This window comes from Thrips palmi, unplaced genomic scaffold (assembly GCF_012932325.1).
Source record: "Thrips palmi isolate BJ-2018 unplaced genomic scaffold, TpBJ-2018v1 HiC_scaffold_5, whole genome shotgun sequence".
NCBI lineage: Eukaryota > Metazoa > Arthropoda > Insecta > Thysanoptera > Thripidae > Thrips > Thrips palmi.
Genome location: NW_023144632.1, coordinates 4125194 through 4150823, shown reverse-complemented (window position 1 = coordinate 4150823; position 25630 = coordinate 4125194). Strand labels below are relative to the sequence as shown.

Sequence of the window (25630 nt, the reverse complement as noted above, 5' to 3'; positions counted from 1 at the left end):
CAGCCACAGGCTGGGCCGCAGGGCATTGATCTGTCGGACGGCGCGGACGGCGGCCGCCATTCCCTTATCGCGACACAATCTGCGGAAACTGAAAGCGCCGCGCTGCGCCGCGCTGCGCCCTGCATGAGGCCCTCGGCAGCCCCAGGTGGGCCGATGACCGGTGCCGGCGGCAAAAAAAAACTCTAAACGCGTGTTGAGTCGCTAAACAGGACTCGAACCGAACGTGTGACCCCACCAATGGATTCCTCGTTCGCAGAGCGATCCATTGGTGTGGTCACACGTTCGGTTCGAGTCCCATTTAGCGACTCTGGAGCTCATAACGCGTCCGGACCACCGGCCTTCTGGCGCACTGCAGCCGTGACGTGGCGAAACTGCGGCTATGATGAGTCGGCGCGCCGCGACCTGCCCCAACCTCCGCCAGCGCGCCTAGTCTAGCCTAGCGCGTGCTCGCGTGCTCGCCGAGCGTCGGCACGAGATGAGGCCAACCGCTGCGCTGCCAGCGGAGACTGATTCCGAGAGTCGTTTTCATCGCTCTGTCTCTCTCTCTCGCATCCCAAGGGAATGCCGCACGAGTGCGAGAGAGACAGAGCGACGAAAACGACTGTCAGTCTGCAGTAGGGGAGGACGAGCCGACGGCGGTAAATTACATTCCCAGAGTGGGCGGCGACATCCACGGCAGCCAGCCGAACCTCGCAGTCCGACGAATAATCGAGACGAAGGACCGGCAGTCTGGCAGGCACCTCACAAAGAAGCGCCCCCCGGGAAGGTAATACGCACGCAGAAAAATAACTTAGCTGACCTGCTAATGTACCTTAGCAAGAGAGACTTAGCACAAGAACTAATATCCTTAGCTACATTGTGCAGACTTAGCAGCGGAAGCTAACACAACTTAGCAAGACTTGACAAAAATCTTAGCACAGAGGTTTAGCGGTGGTGCTAATAAATTAGCTGCTGGCGCTAAGCTCCTATTGACTGATCATTCGACCCCAGCGTAGGATATGAGTCCTCCCTAACTTCTCTCCGCAGAAGGAACGGCAGTAGCCGAAGGGGAAAGGTAACAAGTCGGCAAGTAAAAGTCTGAGGTTCGAATACCGAAAATTTTCTGACTTAGTTTTGCTTGCTAAGGCCTTAGCTACCTAGCTAATATGTGCCTGCTAAGAATATTAGCAACTGGTGCTAAGGTATTAGCTGTCCATATACAGCTAAGATTATTAGCAAGGGCAGTTAAGAATTAGCAGCCAGCGCTAAGCATTTCTCTGCGTGCGGCGCAATTTGCGCGCTGCTCTGGACTCATTCCGCGAGAGTCCCTCTGTCTCTCTCGCACTCACGGGGCGTCCCGTACAGGTGCGAGAGAGACAGAGCGACGAAAACGACTCTCGCGGAATCAGCCCGCAGGGGCGGGGCGCCTCGACCCCGGCGCCCTCCTCAAAAACACATCACATCCACGTCCCTTTCGTGTCCCCGGCTGGAACTGGAATTGGAGCCGGAGCCGCGGCCCCGCCGGCGTGCGCAGCGACGCGTTGCAGACGAGGCAGACGGCGAGGCAGGCAAGGCAAGCCCTGGTTGACATTGTAATCGGGAAGCGTGCCGCCCGGAGCAACGGCCGCGCGAGGCACGCACGGCGTGCCACGGCTGGGGTCCTAACATAGCCCGCGAGGCCGCGAGGTGCTCTCCAGACACGACACGGCGCGGCATGCGCGGAGCCGATTGGACGACGCGAAAGCGCCCGACGGAGTCATTCAATTGCTGCCAACAAGAGGAGTCGCGTTCGTCCCAGAAGGACGAGTTGGCGTATAACAACCCCAGCCAGCCCGGCGGACGCACACTGTATTGAACACGGACCAGCCAGTCGGGCGGACGGACGGACGGACAGACAGACAGGCAGAAAGACAGGCAGACAGACCAGCCACCTGGAAAGGGTTCAGTAAGAGGCTCAGAAAGACTTACTCGTGCGGAGCAAGAAAAGAGCGGCGACAGGAACGGGCAAGTGGCAAAACGGGACGTCAACGCCACTAGTGGAGCGGCCACGCACAGGGAGGGAGAGAGAGAGAGAGAGAGAGAGAGAGAGAGAGAGAGAGAGAGAGAGAGAGAGAGAGAGAGAGAGAGAGAGAGAGAGAGAGAGAGAGAGAGAGAGAGAGAGAGAGAGAGAAGTAGAGAGACCCGCCGCCCGCCTCACGCCATGGTATGTTATTTGCTCGAAGGTTTAAGGTTGGACGTTCAACAAACGGCTCTGTCAAGCATGAGCCTCTTACTGTTACTTAGTGAGGTTGATGAGCAACGGCGGGAACCAAGTGGGGCTCACGCGTCCGACTTGAGAAGCCCGTGCGTGTATTTCGGCAGGTACTCGAGACGAAACACGGCCGCGCCCGAATGCAAGCACGGCAAGCAGTCGGGGCGTCCCGTCCGCGGGTTCAACACTCGCCTCTCCGCCCGAAACCCACTCGGGTTTTGCTTCTCATCAGCAAAGTGCACGAACATGATACTACCGGGAAGGAGGATCCCAATACTCCAAGATGTCTTGGCTTATTTTCGAGTGTGTGTGCGTGCGCGAGTCTGTGTCTGTATCTGTGGCTGCGTCTGCACTCTTAAAAGCCTACGAAGCATTTGCTTCATAACTACAAAGAAAATGAAGGCATTGTAGAATTGCTTCGTATTATGAAGAAATGCTTCGTATTACGAAGGATTTTGCTTCATAATACGAAGCATTTCTTCGTAGATTTTACAATGCCTTCATTTTCTTCGTATTACGAAGCGACTCTTCGTAGAGTTTTTACTGTGTGTCTGTCTGTTTATCTGTCTGTCTGTCTGTCTGTGTGCGTGTCTCTGTGTGTGTCTTTTTCCGTGAAGGGGTGCACACGGATACGACCACAGCACTAAAACATTGACTTGTATTTTTTCTGACAGCGGTCGGCTTCGTCGCCCCGCCGCCTCATGACTGACTTTACGATCAGGCTGCGCCGCGGCCCATGGCCGTTCGGTTCGGTTCGGTACGGTTCGGGTCTATAGACCGATCCAGAGAGTCGTTTTCGTCACTCTGTCCCTCTCGCACTTTGTACGGAGTGCCCCATGAGTGCGAGAGAGACAGAGCGATGAAAACGTCTCTCGGAACGAGTCTGCTGTGCGGCCGAGGACAGGAAAGTCGCATGCTCCGCCCTCCGCCCCGCGCTCCGGTGGGGCCCTCCGGGGCCCTCCGGCAGCCCAGGCGTCGCTGTCGTGGTGCCCGCAGCCCGCAGGCCATGGCGCACGCTCGCGCACGCCGCTCCAGCCGTCGCGCAGGAGGCGGGTCGCTGTCCCTCACTCACCTTGATGTGGTACGAGTTGAGCCTGATCCTGGGCAGCACGTTGAAGGAGCTGAAGTCGAGCCGCCTGGCGAAGATGCCGTTGCCTCCAGCGCCATTCCTGCAACACCGAGACAGGCGGGTTACTCTTCCGTGGACCGGGACACAGAGCTTCTGTCGCTGCACAGTGGGCCAGAAGAACGGTGCAGGCGGCCAAAACACCAGACGCGTTTGGAGCTGCCGAGTCGCTAAACAGGACGCGAACCGAGCGTGTGACCCCACCAATGGATTGGTCTTCTAACGAGGAATCCATTGGTGGGGTCACAAGTTCGGTTCGATCCCCATTTAGCGACTCTGGAGCTCGAAACGCGTCTGGGATCTTGACCGCCTGGTCTCCTGGCCCACTGTGCACTGCGTCTCCCCGTCGCACTTGATCGACTTGTTGAGTGAGTGAGAGAGACGGGAGAGGCAATAAACTCGACGCCGACGGCGGCAGAAAGGGTCGAGACGGCGGACCGCATAGTGTCCGGCACGAGGGGGTATGCACTCGCGTAATAGTCGGTTCACTCTATCTGTAATAGCACGCGTAATAATACGCGTAATAGTCAGGTAATAGCCGAAATTGTCAAATTTTTATCAATTTTGGTGTGTTTTAGGCCGTTTTTAGCTAAATTCCGATTGATTTGTGGCGTAATAGAGCGTAATAGCGTAATAGTCGGTACACAGGTTCAGAGAGCGCATACCCCCTCGGTCCGGCAAGTCAGCAGGACGCGGTGACGTGTGTTCGCTGTTGCAGGGCAGCAGCCGGGGCAGCAGCCGGGGCAGTCGAGGCAGGCAGCAGCCGTTAGGTCAAGAAAAGGAAATGACGAATAATTTGGCGACCTGCTTGCATTATGCATTTGCCTTCAGACACCCACAGTGGGACGGTCTCCATCCCCACCAGCGCCAGGTGACTCTGACCTTAAAGTGGGTCACACACACACTCGTACACACACAGAGGCATTGTCTCCCCCCCCCCCACACACACACACACACACCGCGTCCCCAAACGCCGGCGCACCGCGGCGCACGGTGGTTTGCATATCAGGCCGCTCTTTTGACAGAACAGTTAGCATTCGCAGCCGAGATCTAGCGGCCGGATAAGCGCCCCGACGCCGCACCGGCGCGGCATCCAGCAGCAGCACGCGGCGGGGCGGGGGGGGCGGGGTGGGGCGGGTGGGGGCGGGGTGGGGCGCGGCGGGGTGCGGCGGGGCGCAGTGGGGTAGGACGGGGTAGGGCGTGGTGGGGCGCGGTGGGGCGGGGCGCACCTCGCCGTTCCGAACGCGCTGAAAGATGGCGTTGAACGGGGTGAACGAACCCGGTGGCGTGCGTTGCTGCGCAGTGCTGAGTCGCACCTGGCCAGAGGGACACCTGTCGGGACAGCTGCACGCGAAGCACTCGGCGCTGCCCGCGCCCCGAGCACGCCGAGCAGGGACAAGGCCTTCCGGGGCACGCACCCCGGCCCTCAGTGGGCCAGAAGACCGGCGCAGGCGGCCAAAACTCGAGACGCGTTTTGAGCTCCCGAGTCGCTAAATGGGACTCGAACCAAACGTGTGACCCCACCCACCAATGGATTCCTCGTTCGGAGAGCAATCTATTGGTGGGGCCACACGCTCGTTTCGAGTCCCATTTAGCGACTCTGGAGCTCAAAACGTGTCTGAAGTTTTGGCCGCCTCCACCGGTCTTCTGGCCCACTGCGCGGAGGCCCGGGGGCACAGACCTGAACCAACCGGCGACAAGGTGAAGAGTGACGAATTGCAGCTCATTTCGTTTCATCCCGCGTCATCGGCGTGCTACCGGCGGGGCGGGGCCGGCGGGGCCCTCCGAAGATTGCTTTCTCGAAAACAAAACAAAGGCGACGCGAAAACGACGAGTGGGGTCCGGGCCGTCCGTCCGGGCGGCCGAAGAGCGGGCCGCCATCATGTCGGGGACAATCAAACGGCCCGCAAAAACCAGCAGCCAAATCAAAACAAGACAGCGCGGCAACGCCACGGACGGTGGAAGGGGAAGGGGGTCGCTTACGTCGCCGAGCTCCTCGTCCGGAGGGGGTGCATCGCCTGCATCGCAGCGGGCGCGGCCATGCGGCGGCGCGGCGCCAACAACGACTCGCGGCCTCGCGGCCGCGGCCTCGCGGTCGCCAGGGCGAGGCGAGGGGAGGCGGAGAGAGGGAGAGGGGCGGGGGCTTTGCTGGCGGCGCCCGCTGCGCCGAATGCAGCCTGGCCAAGCCAGAAGCCAGGCACAGCAAGGCGCAGGCCCCCGCGGCGAGCCTCGCGGTTTCTTGCTTTGTTGCAGGCTTGGCCGCGCAGCTGCGGGAAGCAGAAGGCTGTGGGTCTTCGCCAGCGCGGCGCCAAAGTCCCCACACGGGCCACACAGTGGGCCAGAAGACCGCTGGAGGCAGTCAAAATCCCGGACGCGTTTTGAGCTCCAGAGTCGCCGAATGGGATTCGAACTGAACGTGTGACCCCATCAATGGATTGCCCTCCGAACGAGGAATCCATTGGTGGGGTCAGACGCTCGGTTCAAGCCCTGCTCACTGCTCACCCACTCTGGAGCTCATTACGCGTTCGGAATTTTGACCGCCTCCAGCGGTCTTCTGCCCCGATGTTCACCGCCGCCACGGACTCTCCATCGCCCCGCGTCCTCCAATGCGCAATACCCAATGTCCAATGTCCGCATGCTCGGCACAAGTCCTGGGCCCTAAAGGTCCTGAAGGACTGCGTCGCTTCGGCAGGGGCTCCGCCAGGGACTCGGCCGCCGCGTCGCCACCGCTGCCCCAGTCACAGTGGCCCAGTCCGCTGGCCGCGGTGCCGCGGTGCCGCGGTTGGCCGTGGTCAAGGATGCGAGCCGCGGCCCGCCGCGGCCACGTCGCGCCAAGGCCGCCAAAAAAACAATAGGCTGGCGCGATACGGCGATAGCGGGCGACGGTCTGCCCGTCACGGCCCGGCGCCAGGTAAAGCACGGCCAACAACAACGACCGACGACAACAACAACAACAAGGAACGTGACAACACGACGACGATAACGAAGCAACCAGGCCGTGTGATGAATCACCAGCCCAAATGGGCCCCGATGGGCGGCGGCGAGCGCGGCAAGTCGAGCCCCCCGTGCCGCTGTTACGCTGTTGCGCCCCGCGAGGCACACTGTGAGGCACAGGCCTGTGAGGCACAGGCCGGCACAGGCACGCTCTCTGGCCTTGGAGGACATCCGCTCCGACCTGCAGCGCCAGCGCGCGCCTTCAGAATACCCAAGCCGAATAAAAAGCACCCAAAAAAAATAAATTAAATACAGTAATGCCGCAATCAGTTTGCGGGAGGGGTGGGGGATTAATCCGCTCAAATGGTCGCGGCGCGAGTGTGGCGGAGTGTGTCCGGGACGCGGCGACGCGGCGCCATTCGCCATTGTCGGCCGATTGTTGCTCCTCGCCGAGGACGAGGTGGCCGTCGTGCCCTCCGCCGCGCCGCCGCGCCGCCAAGGCCGCGTCTTCCAGCGAATTCGTTTCGGCCGAAAGTAATGAGAGGAAGGGCGCCCTGGAGGTGTGTCGAGGCGTCGCCGAGGTCACTTGGGGGTCACCGTCGTGGCCCCGGCCGGCCATCCCGACGGCGTGGGCCGGCAGGGCAGATAGCGGCCGCGCCCTGCCGCCGCGCCGCAACGCGCACCATCGACATGACAGACGTCTCCGGCGCGGCGCTGCCGGGCGCTGCACAGTGCGCCGGTGGAGGCGGTCAAAATCCCGGACGCGTTTTGAGCTCCGAGTCGATAACTGGGGCCCGAACCAAACGTGTGACCCCACAAATGAATTGCTATCCGAACGAGGAATCCATTGGTGGGGTCACACGCTCGGTTCGAGTCCTGTTTAGCGACTCTAGAGCTCAAAACGCGTCTAGAGTTTTGGCCGCGGCGCCGGTCTTCTGGCCCACTGTGTACGACGGGACAGGTTTACGGTAACAACCAGCGCGACGTTGTCGTCGTCGTCGTCGTGCAAGGGACGAGTCGCGACGTCAGCGGATTGGATATATTTCTGACTAGACACTAGACTCGGCGCAGTAGGAGCGTGGCCCGAGGGGAAAGGGGTAGGGGGAACTGCCGCGTCGGAGATCCCCGCGCCGCGCCCGGCCCTGCATCATTCCCACGCCCCGCCCCGCCCTGCTCTGGCCGCACGAGCAAGGCAACAACTCCACAAATCAAGGCATAGGCGGCAACGCGCCGCCGCTGCCCCCTCTTGCATGATGATCGACAGTCGGAATTCGTGTGGTCCGATCGGCCGGCCAGGCGGCGCAGCGAGAGAGAGCGAGAGAGAGGGAGGCACTCGGCCCTTCCTCGTCGCACCCGCGCGCTCTGTCAGACCTCCAAGAGCCACGCAGCAGCCGCTGCGTTCGCGCGTTCTCGGCCAAGCAGAGCCCCAGAGGCGCCAGCCAAGGCCGTGGTGCCAGCCGTGCCAGCCAGCTTGCCTGCTTCCAGAAAGTGCTTTCGTCGCTCTGTCCCTCCCCTCGCGCACTCACGAGGAGCTCCGTGAGAGAGACAGAGCAAGCCACTGTTGGGGCGCAGAGTGCTGCCTGCCTTCGCGGAGATATGCCGTGCGATATGCGAGCACATGTTTCCGACCGATATGGCAGGTGGTATGCCGGGTGCGGCGGGCTGCCTGCCTGCCGGGCTGCCTGCCTGCCGGGCTGCCTGCGAGTCGAGGAGGGGGCTGAGACGCTGTGGGAGCAGCAGCCCAGCAACTCCATCACAAGTATAATTTGAATCATTTCCCGGAGCGTCGGGGCGTCCCTCGGCGCGGAGGGTGTGTGAGGGGGCGGAGGGGGCGGTCCAGAGGTCACGTGAAGGTCACTGCGAGTGACGGGGAGAGGACGGGAGGTCCAGTGCGGGACGGGGGACTCCGATCAAGCGTTCTTGATTCGGACAAACAGGATTAACTCGTGCCAACTCCACTCCTCCCCGCGGTCGCCGCCGTGGCCGCGCACCTAGGTCGCGGACACACCCGTCCGCGGCAGGCAGCCATTGGCGCGAGCCGCTCCCCCACACCGACGGCCAGGCCCGCCAAGAGGAGGGGGCCCCCGACAGAAGGGGGCTTCGCGATGCTCGACGAGCTTGGGCTGCCTACTTCCAGGGGCAAGTGCCCATAATCCGCTGAGCGACCTTGCTCGCCCACTCTGCGGGCGCGGAGAGGACTTGGAGGACTTCGGAAAGGACCTGTCTGGGGCAGGACGCGTACTTTAGGAAGGGCCGCCGCGGCGCTGGCGGTGTCGGCGTTCATGAAATGAAATGGCGCGGTGGGTTTACAGTGTGCGCACGGCCCGGGCGCGGACGGCGCGGACGGCACACAGTGGGCCAGAGGACCGGTGGAAGGGGCCGAAACTCCAGACGCGCTTTGAGCTCCAGCGTCGCTAATTGGGACTCGAACCCAGCGTGCGACCCCACCAATGAATTGCTCTCCGAAGGAGGAATCCATTGGTCGGGTCACACGCTCGGTTCTAGTCCGACTTGGCGGCTCTGGAGCTCAAAACGCGTCTGGAGTTTTGGCCGCCTCCACCGGTCTTCTGGCCCACTGTGCGGCGGCGCGATGCCCGGTTCTGGAGCACGCCGAGGTGCCCGTTTGCATCGGCAATGCTTCCGGCGCCACGCCGCGCCACGCCGGCCCAACGCGCTTTCGGCTTCCGGGAGAATAGAGATGGGGGGAGGGGGGGCCGACACCCAACTACCCTGGCCAACTATCCGTGAACCGGGAGATGATATCGCGGGGCCGTCCTTGCGTCGTGGCGGGGCGGGGCGGGGCGGGGCGGGGTGCGGTGGCATTGCGTGGCAGCGCGGCGCGCATACCAATCCCCCAGCCCAGAGTCTTTCGGCCCATTGTGTTTTGGCGGGGCCGGTCCCCCTTTCAATACTGCCACTCGCCCGGCCGCGACGGAGGGGGAGGGGCCCGGAGGGGGGCGTACAGTACCAGCGGGTACGTTTTATTTTCCATTCCCAGGGCCGCACGGCACGGCACGCCACGGCAAGCCACGGTACGGCACTGCACGGCACGGCACTGCACGGCACAGCACGGCACTGCACGGCACGCAGAGCGAGACCAGTTTGGCTGCACACGCCGCGCCACGCTACGCCGCGCCACACCTTGGCACGGCGATGCGCTCCATGAGGGCGGCCGGCGCGTCGCCGCGGTTTCATCAAGACCGATTGGCGCGGCGAGGCGCAGCATGACCACGACGACTGCGGCGTGCGGGGAGGGGGCGACGCGCTGGGCGGCGCTGGGCCAGCACGGCCAGCACACGCATTGCCTCCTATGGACGCGCGCAGACAAATAGTCCTGTGCGTGTGCGTTTGTGTGTGTGTGTGTGTGTGTGTGAGTGTGTGACTGGCAGAACAAGCCCCAGACTGTGCCCGCCGCGTCGCGACGCCCAAGTGGCGATACCACTGCGCCGCTGCACTGCCAGGACCCACCGCACCCCGCCGCGCCCCACCCCGCCCCGCCTGGCGCACTGTACTGCACTCGTCTGCATATACCCCGCCAACGCCAACACTATACCCCCCGCGTCGCGTCTGAGTTCCAGCGACGAAACGCTGTGCGGAATCAGTCAGTGTGCCGGTCAGAGAGGACGAGGGACGCGTCGTGTTGTCGTCGTGGAGTACACTGCAACGTCCTGCTGCGTGCCGCCGCGGCCGACGCGGGGATCACCTGGGCGACGACTGCCCCCGGGACCGAGACCCGGGACAAGCCTCTGGACACAGGGCAGCAGTCAAAGGGCCGGGCCAGCCGGCCCAGCTGGCTGCACTGACAAAATGCACAAGCCCTGTGTTCCACAGGCCAGAGTGGCCAGAGTGGCCTGAGTAGCAAGAGTGGATGGGGCGGCCCAGCAAGAGCAAGCCCTGCAGGCCCCGCAAGCCCCCGCACTCCGGCTGGGTCCTCGCGGCACGCCGTTGGCGGCCGTTGGCGGCCGTTGGCGAGCTGGTTCGTAGCGCGGGCCGAGGTTCGAGGCGCCTACGGCCTGCGGCGCGCGGCCCGCCGACTCATTCCGAGAGTCGTTTTCATCGCTCTGTCTCTCTCTCACACCTATTCGGGATGCACCATGAGTGCGAGGGAGACAGGGCGGTGAAAACGACTCGGAATCAGTCTGCTGCTGCTGCGAGGGGCCGTCCGGAAAGCCGGTCCTTCTTTCACCACGGGCTTATCCTGCTCAACCTAACCTTTATCCTCTCCGCCTCGCTCCCCCTTTCTTCCCGCACAAAATAAAAGCGCATGAAAGCGGCCCGCCCCCCTCTGTCTTTCTCTGTCTCTCTCGCTCGCACCCGTAGGAGGCGCGCCGTGAGTGCGAGGGAGACAGAGCGACAAGCGCTTTGTCACCTTCGCGGCGCTCTGCGGCCAGGATGAGAAATTCGGCCGCTGCAAGTCGAGTGTGCGACGGGACGACGGGGAGGTGGAGAACAGCCTTCGTCTTATCGCGGCCACAGCGAACAGCACACTGATTCCGAGCCCTCTCTCTCTCTCTCTCTCTCTCTCTCTCTCTCTCTCTCTCTCTCTCTCTCTCTCTCTCTCTCTCTCTCTCTCTCTCTCTCTCTCTCTCTCTCTCTCTCTCTCTCTCTCTCTCTCTCTCTCTCTCTCTCTCTCTCTCTCTCTCTCTCTCTCTCTGGTGCGAGAGAGACAGAGGGTCGGTCCCGCACGGCGAACAGGGCGAGCGGAGGGCGTGCGGAGGGCCCGCACCGCGGCGGACGATACGGCAACGCGCCACACTTGTACAAATACACTGTATAAATGAGGCGCGCTGTTCGAACGCCCTATCGAGGCCAGCCGGCGGCCGGGGGGTTTGGGGGAGGGGGCCCCGCCGGATCAAACCCCGCCACCTTGCCACACACAGACACAGACGCGCACACACACACACACACACACACGCGCGCGACACGTTCTTCGGCCCCGAATTAACAGCCGCGCCCGACAAGTGCACTGCACAGCTGTAACCGGGGCGCGGGTGGAGCGGGTGGGCCGGGGGGGCGGGGGGCGGGGGGGCGGGGCGGGGCGGGGTGGAGGGGCGGGGGGGGCGGGGCGGGGCGGGGCAAGGCGGTTGAACGCCCTGCCGCTCGCATGCTAATGCCATTGTTTGCGGCTGATAACGATTCTAGGCTGCATTCAGCTGCCGAGCGGCGCGGCGGCGCGGCCCGAAGCGCGCCGGCCAGAGCGCGAGGACCTCCAAAACACGCCGCGCCGCCCAGCGCGCCCACCCACAGTGCACTAACCACGTAACACTGGTCACTAATTCGTGACCGCGGGGGCCGGGAGGGGGGAGGGGGGTAAAAGTCCCCCTCGCGGTTTCGGCCGGTCCCCGTCGGCCGGCAACAGGCGGCAACTGTCACGCCACGGGCCCACTCCCTTTCACCTTGGGCGTCCTTGGACGTCCTCGGGCCGCGCGGCGGTAGCGCGGTAGCGAGGCCCGCGACTCGCATGATAGTGCCAAAATATTACCCTAGGTCACTCCTATCAGCAAACAACCAAAACAACGCCCTCGCGTAAGTAGTGTGGGTGTGTCTGCGTGCGCGCGTGTCCTCGTGTGCGTGTTTAGTGCGCGAGTGGATGTCTGAGCGTATGTGAGTGAGTCATTATGTGTGTGTGTGTGTGTGTGTGTGTGTGTGAGTGAGATTGAGTGAGTGAGTGAGTGAGTGAGTGAGTGAGTGAGCGAGCGAGTGAGTGAGTGAGTGAGTGAGTGAGCGAGTGAGTGAGTGAGTGAGTGAGTGAGTGAGTGAGTGAGTGAGGGAGCGAGTGAGTGAGTGAGTGAGTGAGTGAGTGAGTGAGTGAGTGAGTGAGTGAGTGAGTGAGTGAGTGAGTGAGTGAGTGAGTGAGTGAGTGAGTGAGTGAGTGAGTGAGTGAGTGAGTGAGTGAGTGAGCGAGTGAGTGAGTGAGTGAGTGAGTGAGTGAGTGAGTGAGTGAGTGAGTGAGTGAGTGAGTGAGAGAGAGAGCGACCGCGCTTCACGGAATGCATTCGGACAGCGCGCGGCATGCATGCGGGCAGGGCCAATCAACGCGGAGTACGAGAATCAGTCCACCCAAAACAACGCTGGTGGGGTCACGTCAGTCGTCAGGCCCTCCGCGCCCCGCCCCGCCATAGAACGGCCGACGATAACGCTTTACGAACCGACAAGATGGAAGTTTATCGGGTGAACGGCGCGAATAGCGGCGCGACCGTGCGTCGTATTGGTGTCACCTGGCTTCTGGCTGCCTGGCTGTCACGTCACGCAACGTCACGTCTCGTCTCGTCTCGTCACATCTCGTCTCGTCTCGTCTCGTCTCGTTAGGCGTCAAATCGTCTCGTCGTACGTCTGGCACTACTGTACACGTCACGTCACGTCCTCTGCAGCGTGCACGTCTCGTCACGTCTGTCACGTCTCGTCACGTCCCGCCACGCCGTTCCCGCCGCGAAAGCGCCCCGCCGCGCTACGCGTCCCTTCGGCAACACGCTAACGACCTGCAGGGAGGGGGAGGGGAGTCAGTAAGTCCGTCGGCAGGGACTGACGCGGCACGCCGTCGCGGGCCAACGCGCCGCGCCATCGCCACCAAAAAACGCATAAAACACGGGCGGAGAATGAAAAATGGAGCCGAAATCTGGGATGCGAGACGCACAGGGGTGGATGCCGCCGGGTGACGCGCACAAGGGCGGACTTAAAGGGGATCAGCCCTTCGAGAGCTCGTTCGAGATCCGGCTGAAAGCTTAGGCAACAGGCGAACACGCGCTCGAACTTGCAACACAGACGTGGCGTGCCAACTGCCTGCCGAGCCGAAGCATAAGCGCGCCGAAAAAGGCCTGACGTCCGTTCTTTTATGTTCTTTCGATCCCAAGTGGTCGCGAGTTTCTAAAATGAAAAGGAACCCCAGTAGACCGTCATTTGTAAAAACAGCATAGGTCACATGGTCACACGGTGGGCATTTTCCCCAAAAGGGTGTTTCGGGTCACAAGTGATGATACAAAAGGGCACCCTCCGTATTTTGTGAAGAATAAGTCAGGGGAGAGAGTGAATAGACAGTTTTCTTTTGATGTGGCTGAGTCATATACTACAGCATGGCAATGTTGTCTTATAGGGGTTGGTGACCATGACGGAACTTACAAAACGACACTTAGCAGCTTACGAAACCGATAAACAAAAGTTAGATCGACTTATCACATGAGACATGGTCTTCGTTTAGTAAAACAAATTGAATTGCCCAAGCTACTCAACCTCAGCGGCCCCCCAAGGGCCACGCTTTTAAAACCGAAAATGATTATCGGCTAACGCACGGAATCCCACCCGCCACCTGGCTTCTGGCTGCCTGGCTGTCACGTCACGCAACGTCACGTCTCGTCTCGTCACATCTCGTCTCGTCTCGTCTCGTCTCGTTACGTCTCGTCACGTCACGTCTGGACACGTCTCGTCACGTCACGTCACGTCTCGTCACGTCTCGTCACGTCTCGTCACGTCTCGTCACGTCCCGCCACGCCGTTCCCGCCGCGAAAGCGCCCCGCCGCGCTACGCGTCCCTTCGGCAACACGCTAACGACCTGCAGGGAGGGAAAGGGGAGTCAGTAAGTCCGTCGGCAGGGACTGACGCGGCACGCCGTCGCGGGCCAACGCGCCGCGCCATCGCCACCAAAAAACACATAAAACACGGGCGGAGAATGAAAAATGGAGCCGAAATCTGGGATGCGAGACGCACAGGGGTGGATGCCGCCGGGTGACGCGCACAAGGGCGGACTTAAAGGGGATCAGCCCTTCGAGAGCTCGTTCGAGATCCGGCTGAAAGCTTAGGCAACAGGCGACACACGCGCTGAACTTGCAACACAGACAGTGGCGTGCCAACTGCCTGCCGAGCCGAAGCATAAGCGCGCCGAAAAAGGCACGCCGTCGACTGTCCCGTCTCCTTCCCCTCCCCTCACCTCCCCTCGCCTCGCCGGCCCGGCGAATTGGTAATTGGTGCTTGCTGGTGCATCCGCCGCCGCACTGTACTTTTTTCGCGTGTGCCCCATGGTGCCATGTGCAGCGCGGCGGGGCGGCCAGGGGCCATGGGCCATGGGCCAGGCCGGCGGGTCGACGCCCTCGTCGTCCTCCACTGTGCACAACGCGCGGCGCGCACCGCCCTGGCACCGCCAACCGGTGCAGCCAAGGTGCGGCAATTCGAATCGGCTCGCCAAACGGACGGGGCGACGCAGCAGCGGCACCGTCGCGCCGTCCCGCGCGGAAGAATCTGCAGTCTGAATTGGACTCAAGGTGCATCGTCGCGCTGTCTCTCTCGCGGTCATGGGACGACCCGAAAGGACGGCGACGACGCTCGGCGGGCAGGCGGCAGGCAGTGCGATTAGCCCCTTTAACCCGCGGCGCCGCGCCGGGCAGGCAGGGCAGTCAGGGGGCAGGGCGGGGCAGGGCGGGGCAGAGCAGGGCAGGGCGGGGCAAGGTAGGGCGGGGCAAGGTAGGGCGTGGGCGGGGCCAGGGCCGGCCGGGCAGGGCGGGGCAGGGCCAGGGCAGGCGGGCGCAAGGTAGGGCGGGGCGGGCAGGGCAGGGCAGGGCAAGGCAGGGCGGCAGGCAGGGCAGGGCAGGGCAGGGCAGGGCATGGAAAGGGCAAGGCAGGGCGGGGCAGGGCAGGGCATGGCAGGGCATGGCAGTGCAGGGCAAGGCAGGGCACCACCGCAGGCAGCTGCCCGGCCAATGAGATGCACGATGCACCGCACCTGCCGACAGCAGGCTGATTCCGAGCCCCGCTCTCGTCGCTCCGTCTCTCTCGCACTCACGGGGCGTGCCGTGAGGGAGCGAGAGAGACAGCGTCGGAAGCAGGGCTCAGCCTGCAAGGCCGACAGGTGCGCTAGGCGCGTGCCACGTGCCGCAACTCCCAAAAGCCCAGTCTGAGCCCGACGCGGCGAGACGGCAATGCAGCGAGCAGAAATCCTGAAATCGGAGGGCGAGGCCGGCGGGGCTGAGGGGCAGGAAGACGCGCGTGCCGTCACCGTCACTCAAGCCCCTCAAAACCCAAGCCACCCAGAAGAACTCCCAAACCGCGCTCCGCCCGGGCCCGGCCGGCAACCGACCGAGATGGCATTTCGAATGCAGCTTGGGCCGGGCCGGGCCGCCCGCCAGAGCCATTGCGGGCCGGGGAAGGACAAGCTGCTTGGCGGCGCTGTTGCCGCACGGCCCCGCCAGCAGACTCATTCCGAGAGTCGCCTTCGTCGCTCTGTCTCGCTCGCACTCACGGGGCGTCGCGTGTAGGTGCGAGAGAGACAGAGCGCCGAAGAGGGCTCAGTGCGCAGGCCCCACCACCACCAGGCCGCACGCCCGCGGACGTCCCTGCAGCGCCGGGCGGCGTCGGGGCGGCGGCGTGGCAAGCCCGCGAACGACGCGCGCGGTCGTGGTCGTTCCCCGCGGGGGGAGGGGGGAGGGGGGAGGGGAGGGGGAGGGGGGAGGGGGCGTCCGGACGCAGCGAGTGGGTTGGGCCCGGCCAGGCGGCAGGCCCGGCGCAGAGCGCGCCGCGCGCAGACAGCGAGACAGCCTGGGCCCGCCGCGCCGCGTCAGACAGCTGACGGCGAGGCGAACTCCCACTCGGCCAGTTGGCCACGCCGTCGGCCCCCCCCCCCCCCCCGCCCGCCGCGCCGCCGTGGACGCGCTGCCGCCGCCGCGCCGTGGAGCGCGAATCCTGGCGCGCACTGGCGGTGGCCCGGCTTGCCGTCCTTCAACGCGCCGGTAAACAACAACAGAGCAGCGGACGGCGGGCAGCCGCGACGGCAGGACGGACACTGCGGGCGTCGGGCGTCCGGCCAGCAGGCCGACAGCGGCAGCACCGCGAAGCCGAGCCAGAAACCAGAATCAAGACCGCCGGAAAGGTCAATCGGACCCGGCGGCCGGCCGAGCGAAGGGCCGGCGCAGCCAGGCACAGCACGCCGGCACACTGATTCCGAGGGTCGCTTTCGTCGCTCTGTCTCTCTCGCGCTCATGGAGCGCCCCCTGTAGGTGCGAGAGAGACACAGCAGCGACGAAAACGACTCTCGGAATCACTCCGCAGCACAGCAACCAGCACCGCCACCAGGCGAGCCTCCTTCCGAGCGCGGAGCTTCCAGGCGGAGAAACTCCCTGCGATAAACACGTCCAGAGCCCCGGCAAGCCCCGGCAAGCCCCGCCAGGCAAGACACGCCAGGCAGCCGGCCAGGGCTGCGTGCGAGGCGGCGAGGCGCGTGCGTGAGCATGACCACCAGTCGACTGATTCCGAGGGCCGCCTTCGTCACTCGGCCTCTCTTGCACTCGTGGGGCGTCCCATCTAGGTGCGAGAGACACAGAGCGATGGAGCGGCGGCCCTCGGAATCAGTCGACTGGGCCAGCACGGGCTGCGCGCGGGAGGGCGGAGTGACACACACGGCGCAGGCTGGCGCACGCTACGCGGACGCAGCCCAAACATAAGGCGATCCAACGACGCCCGAGCCGCGCCGAGCCAAGCCGGGCGACGCCCAGAAAGTCCCGAGCGGAGACCGCGGCGATACGGTGCATCGCGGCAGCGCGACGAGCCGCGGCGGCCTCTGCCTGCACGCCCACACGCGCGCGCACGCACACACACATACACAGAACCAAACCAGATATGCGTCCCTTGGCCACGGCTCCGCGGCGCGTCGGTGGCTTCGGTTGGCACTCTCGGCCGCGTGCACTCCACCGCACTCCGCCGCACTCCGTTTACATCCCGCTGCCCCGGCCGACTTACGGCAGACTTACGCCGCGCCGCTGCGCCGCGCCGATCGTGACCAGAGCCTCCAGGAAGTCGCCCCAGATAAATCTCGGATTTGCTCCCCCCCCCCCTTTTTCCACCACGGCAGGCCATCACTGGGTCGACGGAGAAATAATGACCGGGCTCATGGAACGACGGGACGGCGGAACGACGCACGGTGGAGACGGTCAAAATCCCGGACGCGTTTTGAGTTTCAGGGTCGCTAAATAGGACTCGAACCGAGCGTGTGGCCCCACCAATGGATTGCTCTCCGAACGGGGAATCTAATGGTGGGGTCACACGTTCGGTTCAGTCCTATTCAGCGACTCTTGAGAGCTCAAAGCGCGTCAATAATTTTGGCCGCCGGCGCCGGTCTTCTGGCCCACTGTGCGAACGGAACGACGGAACGACTAAACGATGAAACGGCGGTGGAACGACGAAACGGCGTAATGACCCAATAAGGAACCAGCCCAGCAACGCCGGCAACACACCAGCAACCGGCCGGACCAAAATAAACTCGGTCCAACTCGGGCCAAACAAAAAGCGGGCCGAAAACAAAGCGCTCGCGCGCACACACACACACGCACAGCTGGTAGCGGATGGAAAAACGGCAACGCAGCGCCAAGGCAGGACGGCCGGGCGGAGAGGCAGACAGACAGGCGGCGCACGCAGGACGCGGCGGGGGACGCGCACGGCAACGGGCGGGCACGGCGCACGGCGGCCAGGGCGGAGAAAAGGGCTGAACGGGTCTCTATTCCGCGGGGCAGCGGCGGGGCAGCGCGACCGCAATGAACGATACAAAGCCAAGGGCCGGGAAGGGAGTGCGTGCCACGCAAAGCGACGCAGAGTCAATAATCTCGGCGCGGAATTTAGGGACACGCCCGGCGGGAGCCCTTGAACTGCCCTTGGTCCTTGTGCCCCCTTCCTCCTTTTTACACACACAGGCGGTGGGAATCTCGGGCCTTGGGCGGCCAGAGGGGCCAGAGGGGCCAGAGGGGCCAGAGGGGCCAGAGGGGCCAGAGGGGCCGGGCCAGAGGGGCCAGAGGGGCCAAAGAGCCAAAAGCCCCCCTCCCCCTCTCTTTTCCCCACGACCTCGGTATGGGAAATTCGGGCACGCAATCAGCGCTCGGCAAATCATTCCGGTGGCCGCCCGGCGGGGCGTGGCGGGGCGTGGCGGGGCGCCCCTCGGCCCATCAACAAGGCCCTGCTCCTGCTCGCTCCGTCCTCGTCGCACTCGCGGGCCGCGGCGAAAAGCTCTGTTCGTGCGGCGTTCTGAGGTTGCGAGATGGGCCGGCAGGCATCCATATGCCCGATTCAAGAGACGCCCATCGACTGAGAGCAGACAGACAGACAGACAGACAGACGGACGGACAGACAGACAGACAGACAGACAGACCGACCAAGACACAGACAGACAGGCAAACAAAGAAACAAACAAACAACAGACAGACAGACAGACAGACAGACAGACAGACAGACAGACAGACAGACATACAGAGACAGACAGACAGACAGACCAAGACACAGACAGACAGGCAGGCAAACAAAGAAACAAACAGACAGACAGACAGACAGACAGACAGACAGACAGACAGACAGACAGACAGACGCTGGGAGTAGCGCCTCGGCCGCGTCGCCCCGCAAGCCCCCCAAGTGCCTGCTGCTCGGCGAGGCGGGCGGCGAGGCGCGGAGGAAGAGCAGCTCCGGTGTCACCGAGAGCGCCAAGAGGCAGTGTGTCAGTCCGAACTCAGCGAGACGCAAATGCAAGCAGAGCGCGGCGGAGCGAGGCAGAGGCTGGCCACGCCTTATCACATCGCTCCGTCTCTCTCGCACGCCCTGAGCGCCTCCGCCCAGGCCCGTGAGTGCGACAGAGACGGAGCGACAAAGCCAGCGGGCCGATTCCGAACGTCTGCTTTCGTCTCGTCTCTCTCTCTCTCTCTCTCTCTCTCTCTCTCTCTCTCTCTCTCTCTCTCTCTGGGGACTGCGCCGACTGCGCGCGACGCGTGCGAGGGAGACAGAGAGTGGGCTGGCCGCGCTGGCCGCCGCCACGGTCACGGCGACACCCACGGCCGCATAAGCAGCGACGACGACGACGCGACCAACACACTGCGCGACTTATCGCACTCGGACGGTGCTCGTCTTGCAGCCGCACGATAAAAATGCACCGAATCGTACCAGGCAGAGAGAGAGAGAGAGAGAGAGAGAGAGAGAGAGAGAGAGAGAGAGAGAGAGAGAGAGAGAGAGATAACGGCTGGCTGCCACTTCCGGTGTGCGCCTGCCTGTAGAAGTGCCGAGCCCGGCCTGTTACGGGGTAACTTCAAATCTCGCGCCGCCTCTGTCACCAAGCCCGCGCACGGCCAGCTAGAGCGCGAGGCGCGAGCGGCGCGATGATGAGGCAGTAGTGGCGGCGCCCGGCGGCGCCCGGCGGGCCCTTCGCGAGCCCGCGGAGCGGCCCTCCAGCCGGAGAGACACGGGTAGCTCGGGGCAGTCGTCCGAAGTCGCTAAGTTCGCTAAGGTGTGTGAGACCCGACCAGTCCGTGTACTTAATCAGTCAGAATATATACCCAGTTCAACCTAACGAGTATCTATCAATCTCACCCGATTTCCTGAACCCGGAACCAGACCATCGAAACAGGCCGAGCCGACAACCCCGCCGCGCACCGCGCACCGCGCACCGCGCACCGCCATGCGGGGTTGCGCCACCAATCCAACCCCTCGCCGCCAGGATAACCTGCTTCTTCGGGGCGTGCTGCAAGGACACAACAACAACAGCAACAACAACAACAACAACAACAACAGACAATCGTGTTCACGCCGGACGGTAAAGCCCGCAAAATGGCCGGCCAAACGCAAAAAAATGACCTGAGCATTTACAACGCGTTGGCCCGACCAGCCTGACCTAATGTGAATAAGAGCTGGTCCGCGCGACCTCTATGGCTAGACTTGCGGGTCGCACAGGTCCAACGAAACAGGCGTCGGCCTGACCGACCTGAGTGAAGCGACGCCGGCCTATGCGGCCTGGAGGTTTTCGCTGCGACACAGGCTGGGCAGAGGCGCCGCTGACGCTACGGAGAAGGCAAGAGGTGAGGCGGGGAGGGTGAATTGCCTACCTCACAGGCTAAGGTCTGGCAGGTCGAGCAGCTATACCGCTCGGCCAGTGTGGCCTGGCTTAGACCAAGCGCGGCCTGCGCCGGACGGCACTCGGCCGCACTGACCCGGTCGGTTCTAAACACTGGCCGACGGGGACAGTCATGCAGTGTCGCGTGATTTTTGACTTTGGAAAAAGAACGTCTCAGAGCGCTGGCCAGCGTGGCCGGCCATTCTGCGGGCTTTACCGGACGGCCCGGCGAGGTGAGGGAGGACGAAAACAATCCACCTTCAAAAGGCGTCGGCGCACCGCGGGCAGCCGACGCAGCCGACTGCACGCAAAAAAATAAAAGTCAGTCCAGAGCTAACTTTCTTAGTTGGCGTTTTTTAGCACCACAGCTAAAAAAATTGCAACTCTGCTAGCGACCTCTGCTGAGTAGCGCTGCTCCTTTAGTTGAGGGTCTGCCGGAGATCGGCTTTCCCGGAACCTATATTTCTGGAGGATTCAGCTACTTCAGTTTGCTGCAGTGCTAATCAATCGCTGCAAAAATGGGATTTACAATGCAGCAAAAATGTTTAGGAGATAGGGCAAGGCTAGGTTCGTTCCGTGGCGCTTCGCTCGCGCTGATGGCTAGCAGTGAGAGATGGGTTAGTCGGGGAACGGATGCTCCCCACGTTCTCACCGTGACATCACTCATGGTCAGCAATTTTTAAAGTCTCTTGAGACACGACTGTCCCGGAGGAGCCTTACGCCTCAGGACGACTGGTCCGTCTTAGACAGAAAATCCCGCACCTTCTAATAAATATCATAATCATGAAGAATTCTACAATGCTAATGCAGCTAGAGTTGCCACTAATCTCCGTTTTCTCCATAGCTAAATTTACCCAGCTAATAATTTTTAGCTGTGCAGCTAAAAATTTTGCTGGGCCTACAGAGCTAGATAAATTAGCACTGGTGCTAACTTTTTAGCTCTGAATCGATTTATTTTTTTGCGTGTGCCTCCGAGAGTCGCCTTCGTCGCGTCTCCCTCCTACGCCCATGAGAACGCCCCATGAGTGTGAGAGAGACAGACCGAGTCAGTGTGCAGGCACAGGAAGGGAAGGCCCTGGACCTGGAGGGGCACGACGCCGGCCTCGCCTCCCCTCCCAACCCTCGCCGCGCCGCCGCGCAACAAAGAGCCGCCACCTCGCCTTCACGGCGATCGGGGTCAGGGGGTGACTTTGGGGAAAGGCGTCGTCGGCAGCCAACTGTCCGAGAGGTCGCGCCGTCCGTCCGAGCACACCGAGGACGCCGAGGACGCCGAGGACCTCCAAATGCCCAATGCACGGCGAATTATTAACGAGGCTGCCTTACCACCGTAAACACACTGCCAGCACCGCCAGCCTTCAGCGAAGTCGGCACAAAAGCGAAGCGGGGACTCGCTCGCCACTCTCTGCCTTTTTTACGAGCTTCCAAATTCGGAGGTCGGGTCACAAAGCCGCGTGGGGAAAAGAAAGGGAAACGGAAACCGTTTCAGCGACTCCAACTTTTCGGCAAATGGGAGACAAGGACGGTAAACCGGGCATCAATAGGGCAGTGCGTACTTCTTGCTGCTTCGACCGACTGACTTGCTTTCAAGGGCATGGAAGAGGGTTTTTTGGGGCATGGTGGCACGAAAAATTAAAGGAAAGGGATAAAGAGATGATAAAGCTAATTTGGTCTCGTTCGTCAAAATTTAAGGTTGCCAGGGCATAGCGTTTTCACGTTTCGTTAAATTAATTTTTTTGCCTGTTAGCCGCGAGGCCATCATTCGGTGCACGTCGCACACGCCTCGCCTTCCCATTACTCGCGTGGGCGCGCATTTCGCTAACTAGCCGACAGGACGAACATCTCGGCCCGATTCGGTTAGGCCGCCCCGCCCCGCCGCGCCCCGCCCCGCCCCGCCCCGCCGCGCCCCGCCCCGCCCCGCCCCGCCCCGCCAACATTTTCCATTCCGCGACTTTATCCCCAAGTCGCGCCACCTGCGTCGCGCCTCGGCGCCCAGCGCGCCGCCGAAGTTAAGCGAACTTGTCCCGTCCCGCGCAGGTGTCGTGCCGCCGCACGGCCGTACCGCAATGAGAACCTTCGGCCTCCGCGAATAGCAATAAGACACCAAAGTTGGCCGCGGCGGTGCGTATGATTGGGTAGAGCCGCGCCAGAAGGGCCGCGCGGTGCGGCGCGGCGCGCAGCCAGGCCAGGCAGGGGTCAGGGGCCGAAGCGGCGCAGGGGGCTCGCCGGCCGCACCAGCCGCGCCAGCATGGACCGCAAACGGGTTTCCAACCTTTAAATGTCTCGGCGACGACGCCGCACCGCGCCGAGTGGAGGCTGACCAGGCCGGCGGGAGGCTCGACCGGCTTCGAGACGCGCCGGCCGGGCGCAACGCGCCCCGATTGGCCAGGCACCAGCGCACCAGCACATACACACTTGCACGCACACACACACACATTCTCACATTCTCACACACGCACACATGCACGGTAGCAGGCGAGGCGGGCCGATCCTAATCAGCAACACGTCAAGTCGCGCTCTGCCTGCAACGCCTGCAACAAGGCCGGGAGGGACGGAGGGCGGAGCGAGGCGGCGCGCGGAGAGGACGTGTCAGCGGCCTGCCAGGCCTGCCAGGCCGGCACCACACTCGAAGCAGAGCGGACGGCAACTTTTGCAGTTTTGTGCGACCACTGGCCGGCAGACGCGCGTCGGCCTTCGCGTCGTCGGCGTCCTTGACCCACAGGTGCCGCATCGCGCATCGCGCTCCGCGACCGCCGCCTCAGCGCCGCCTCGCCGGCCGGCCAGCCTCGCGGCCTTCGTCGCCACGGCGCCGCGCCAGACTCGCCAGGCCGGCCGGACGCCCACGGCGCGGCGGGGACCTGGATGCGGCTGCAAAGCCATTCCGACTCTCTCTCTCGCACTCACGGGGCGTTGCGAGTCGGTGCGAGAGAGACAGAGCGGCGAAAAGCAGCGCGAGGCGCCTCGCGGGTCCGTTCGTCCGTCTCCTTGCGAGGCGCGGCGGGCCCTCGGTGACACCCGGACGCCCCCCGCCCCTCCCCCGAGCGCGGAGCCGCGTCGTGGGCGTGCGCTGTTCGCCGCCAAGCCGCGAACCGAGCCGGGCTCGGGTTCGATTCCCCGCCGACGCGGCCGGACTTTTGCTGCAGTGCCATCGCAGCCGCCACGCATGAATTGGGCGTTGGAGGCACACAGACACACGGTGGGGCGGGGCCGCCGAGGCGACGACGACGTCGCCGTCCCACGGCCAGGAGGTCGACGCCCACCCCACTGCAAGGAACGCCCTGCGAGCCGATAGCGTGACGGCGCCGCGCTCAAAGCGGCAAAGAGCGACCCGCCCTGGCGGCCTGGCGGCGGCCCTACACGGGCAGGGCCTACAGCAACACGGAACACACTGCGGCGCGGCCGCCGCCTGCCGATCGACGCGGCGTTCAACAAGTCGGCACAGCGCGCGGCGCGAGCGGCGCGAGGCCCCGGCTGCGGCGCGGCAAGCCGAGGCAAGGCGCAAGGCGGAGCAACGGGGAGCAACGCAGGGTACACAAGTGTACAGTACTCACCGTTCGGCGTACACCTCGCCCTTGTTGGCCACCTTGCGGGGCCGGCTGATGGCGCCGCCGTGGGGCTGGCCGGGCAGGGTGAGGCCGGGTGTCTGCAGGCCGGTGGCCAGGATGCCGTTGGCGGGTGGCGAGGAGGACCCCGTGGAGCCGGAGGACAGGGAGCCGGCGCGGCCGCGCGCCTCGCCGCCGAAGTTGTTGTTGGGGTCGTTCTTGGCGGCGTAGTGGGGCACGCTGTTGAGCGTGAGCACGGGCCGGGCGTTGTTCTTGTTGCGGCGCTTCTTCTTCTTGCCGGCGGCCTCTTCCTCGCGTTGGGGCGTCGCGGCGGGCGGCGTCCAGTCCAGGTCCTTGCGGAGGTGGCCGCGGCCGCAGCGGCAGCCGCACGCCTTGAAGGCCAAGTCGTACCCCTTCTTCGTCCACAGGTTCTGGCAGCGCTGCCGCTCCGACCACGACCGCGCCCGGCCGCACGACTTGAGGTACGTCAGCACGCTCTGCTCGAACTGGTCGAAGCACTCGCGGTGCATGTACTCGCCGAAGGTGCAGGTGTCATTGTTGCACACGACGCGCACGGCGTCGCGCAGGTCGTGGATCAGGGCCTCCTTGCCGTTGTTGTTGCTGGTGAAGACGCGCACGCACTCGGTGGGCGCGCAGCAGCGCGGCACGCGGGCCTCCATCCTGTCGTGGTGCATGTGCTGCATCGGGGGCTGCAGCTGAGCGGCCGGCTGTGGCGGCGGCTGTGCCGGCTGTGGCGGCGGCAGTGGTTGCAGGGGCGGGAACAGCTGGGGGTTGTTCGGCCGGCGTCGGGACATGACACGCGACACGCGCACCGTCTCTCTTACACTATCATTTGTACTCGCAGTTTATAACAGTCACTTTCCCCTCCGTGGGAAATAAAATCTAACAACACGCAAAACAGTCAAACGCTTCGCACTCAAAACAGAATCACACGTCGCCGGTAGTGCCGGCTAGTCTTGACTAGTCTTGACGCCGGTAGGGCCTCGGCCACCAGACAGCCCGGTCTCTCTCAATAAAGCACTCAACAACAACAATTCTGAGACGGGGGAGTCCGGTGAACAACAAAAAGACGGGCGCCTTAATATCACAAGAGCAACAACAACATTGATATGGTGTGCCGGCGTTCGCCTCGCTCGCCGCGCTGCCCTGCTGCACTGCCTCGCCGCTCCGCTCCACAACCTTCCCTCGCCACCTCTCGCTGGCGACTGCGCGGCCGGGAGAGAGAGACGGCCGGGGCCGGGCGCGGCGCGCGTAGCTGGCAGGCTGGCGTAGCGTAGCCGCGTGGCCGCGTCGGCGGGAAGCAAGCGAAGCAGGCGGCCGGCCGGCCGGGACTCGCGCGGCCTGCTGCTGCCTGTGCTGCTGCCTGCGCCGAGTGCCGCGCCGCGGAGTGGAGAGTGGAGGGAGGAGGGAGGGAGACAGGGAGGCCAGACGCAGGGGAGGACCGCGCTCGCCCCCGCCGCGCCCCGCCGCGCCCTTCCCGCCCCGCCTAACCGTGAACTTAAGCCGAACGAAAACCGAAAGTGAAGAGTGGCGTCGGCGCGGCGTCGGCGTCGCTCGGCTCGCCGGCGTGCTGCCCTGACTAGTTCAGCCGGCGCCCGCCAGAGGGCGCTCGCGTAGCGGGACCGCGGCGCCACAGCGTCGCGCCGCACCACGCCGGCCACGCCGCGCTCGGATGCCGGTACGGCACAGCAGACTCGTACCGAGAGTCGTCGCTCTGTCTCTCTCGCACCTACACGGCACGCCCCACGAGTGCGAGAGAGACAGAGCGACGAAAGACTGAGAATCAGTATGCAGTGGCCGCTGAGGGAGATGTCGCGTTAGGGCACGCTTTCTTTGGACTGAACCAAGTTTTGTCGAGTGATTGCGCACATGGGTGGATTCGAACAGGCATGTTGGATGTTGAACAGTGAACTAAAACGACGTGCTCCCGGCTATGGCAG

The 25630-nt window shown here is 63.6% G+C and overlaps 1 protein-coding gene across 1 annotated transcript; it reads right to left on the bottom strand.

Moving 5' to 3' along the window:
* Positions 1–1132: 1132 nt before the first annotated feature.
* On the bottom strand, positions 1133–24896 carry LOC117650778 (headcase protein-like). Its single transcript, XM_034394380.1, has 3 exons — positions 23679–24896; positions 3299–3399; positions 1133–1188 (listed from the first exon to the last, which is right to left on the bottom strand). Exons 1-3 carry the CDS (start codon positions 24482–24484, stop codon positions 1133–1135), a joined length of 963 nt encoding a protein of 320 aa, XP_034250271.1. The 5' UTR covers positions 24485–24896.
* Between the last annotated feature and the right edge of the window lie 734 nt (positions 24897–25630).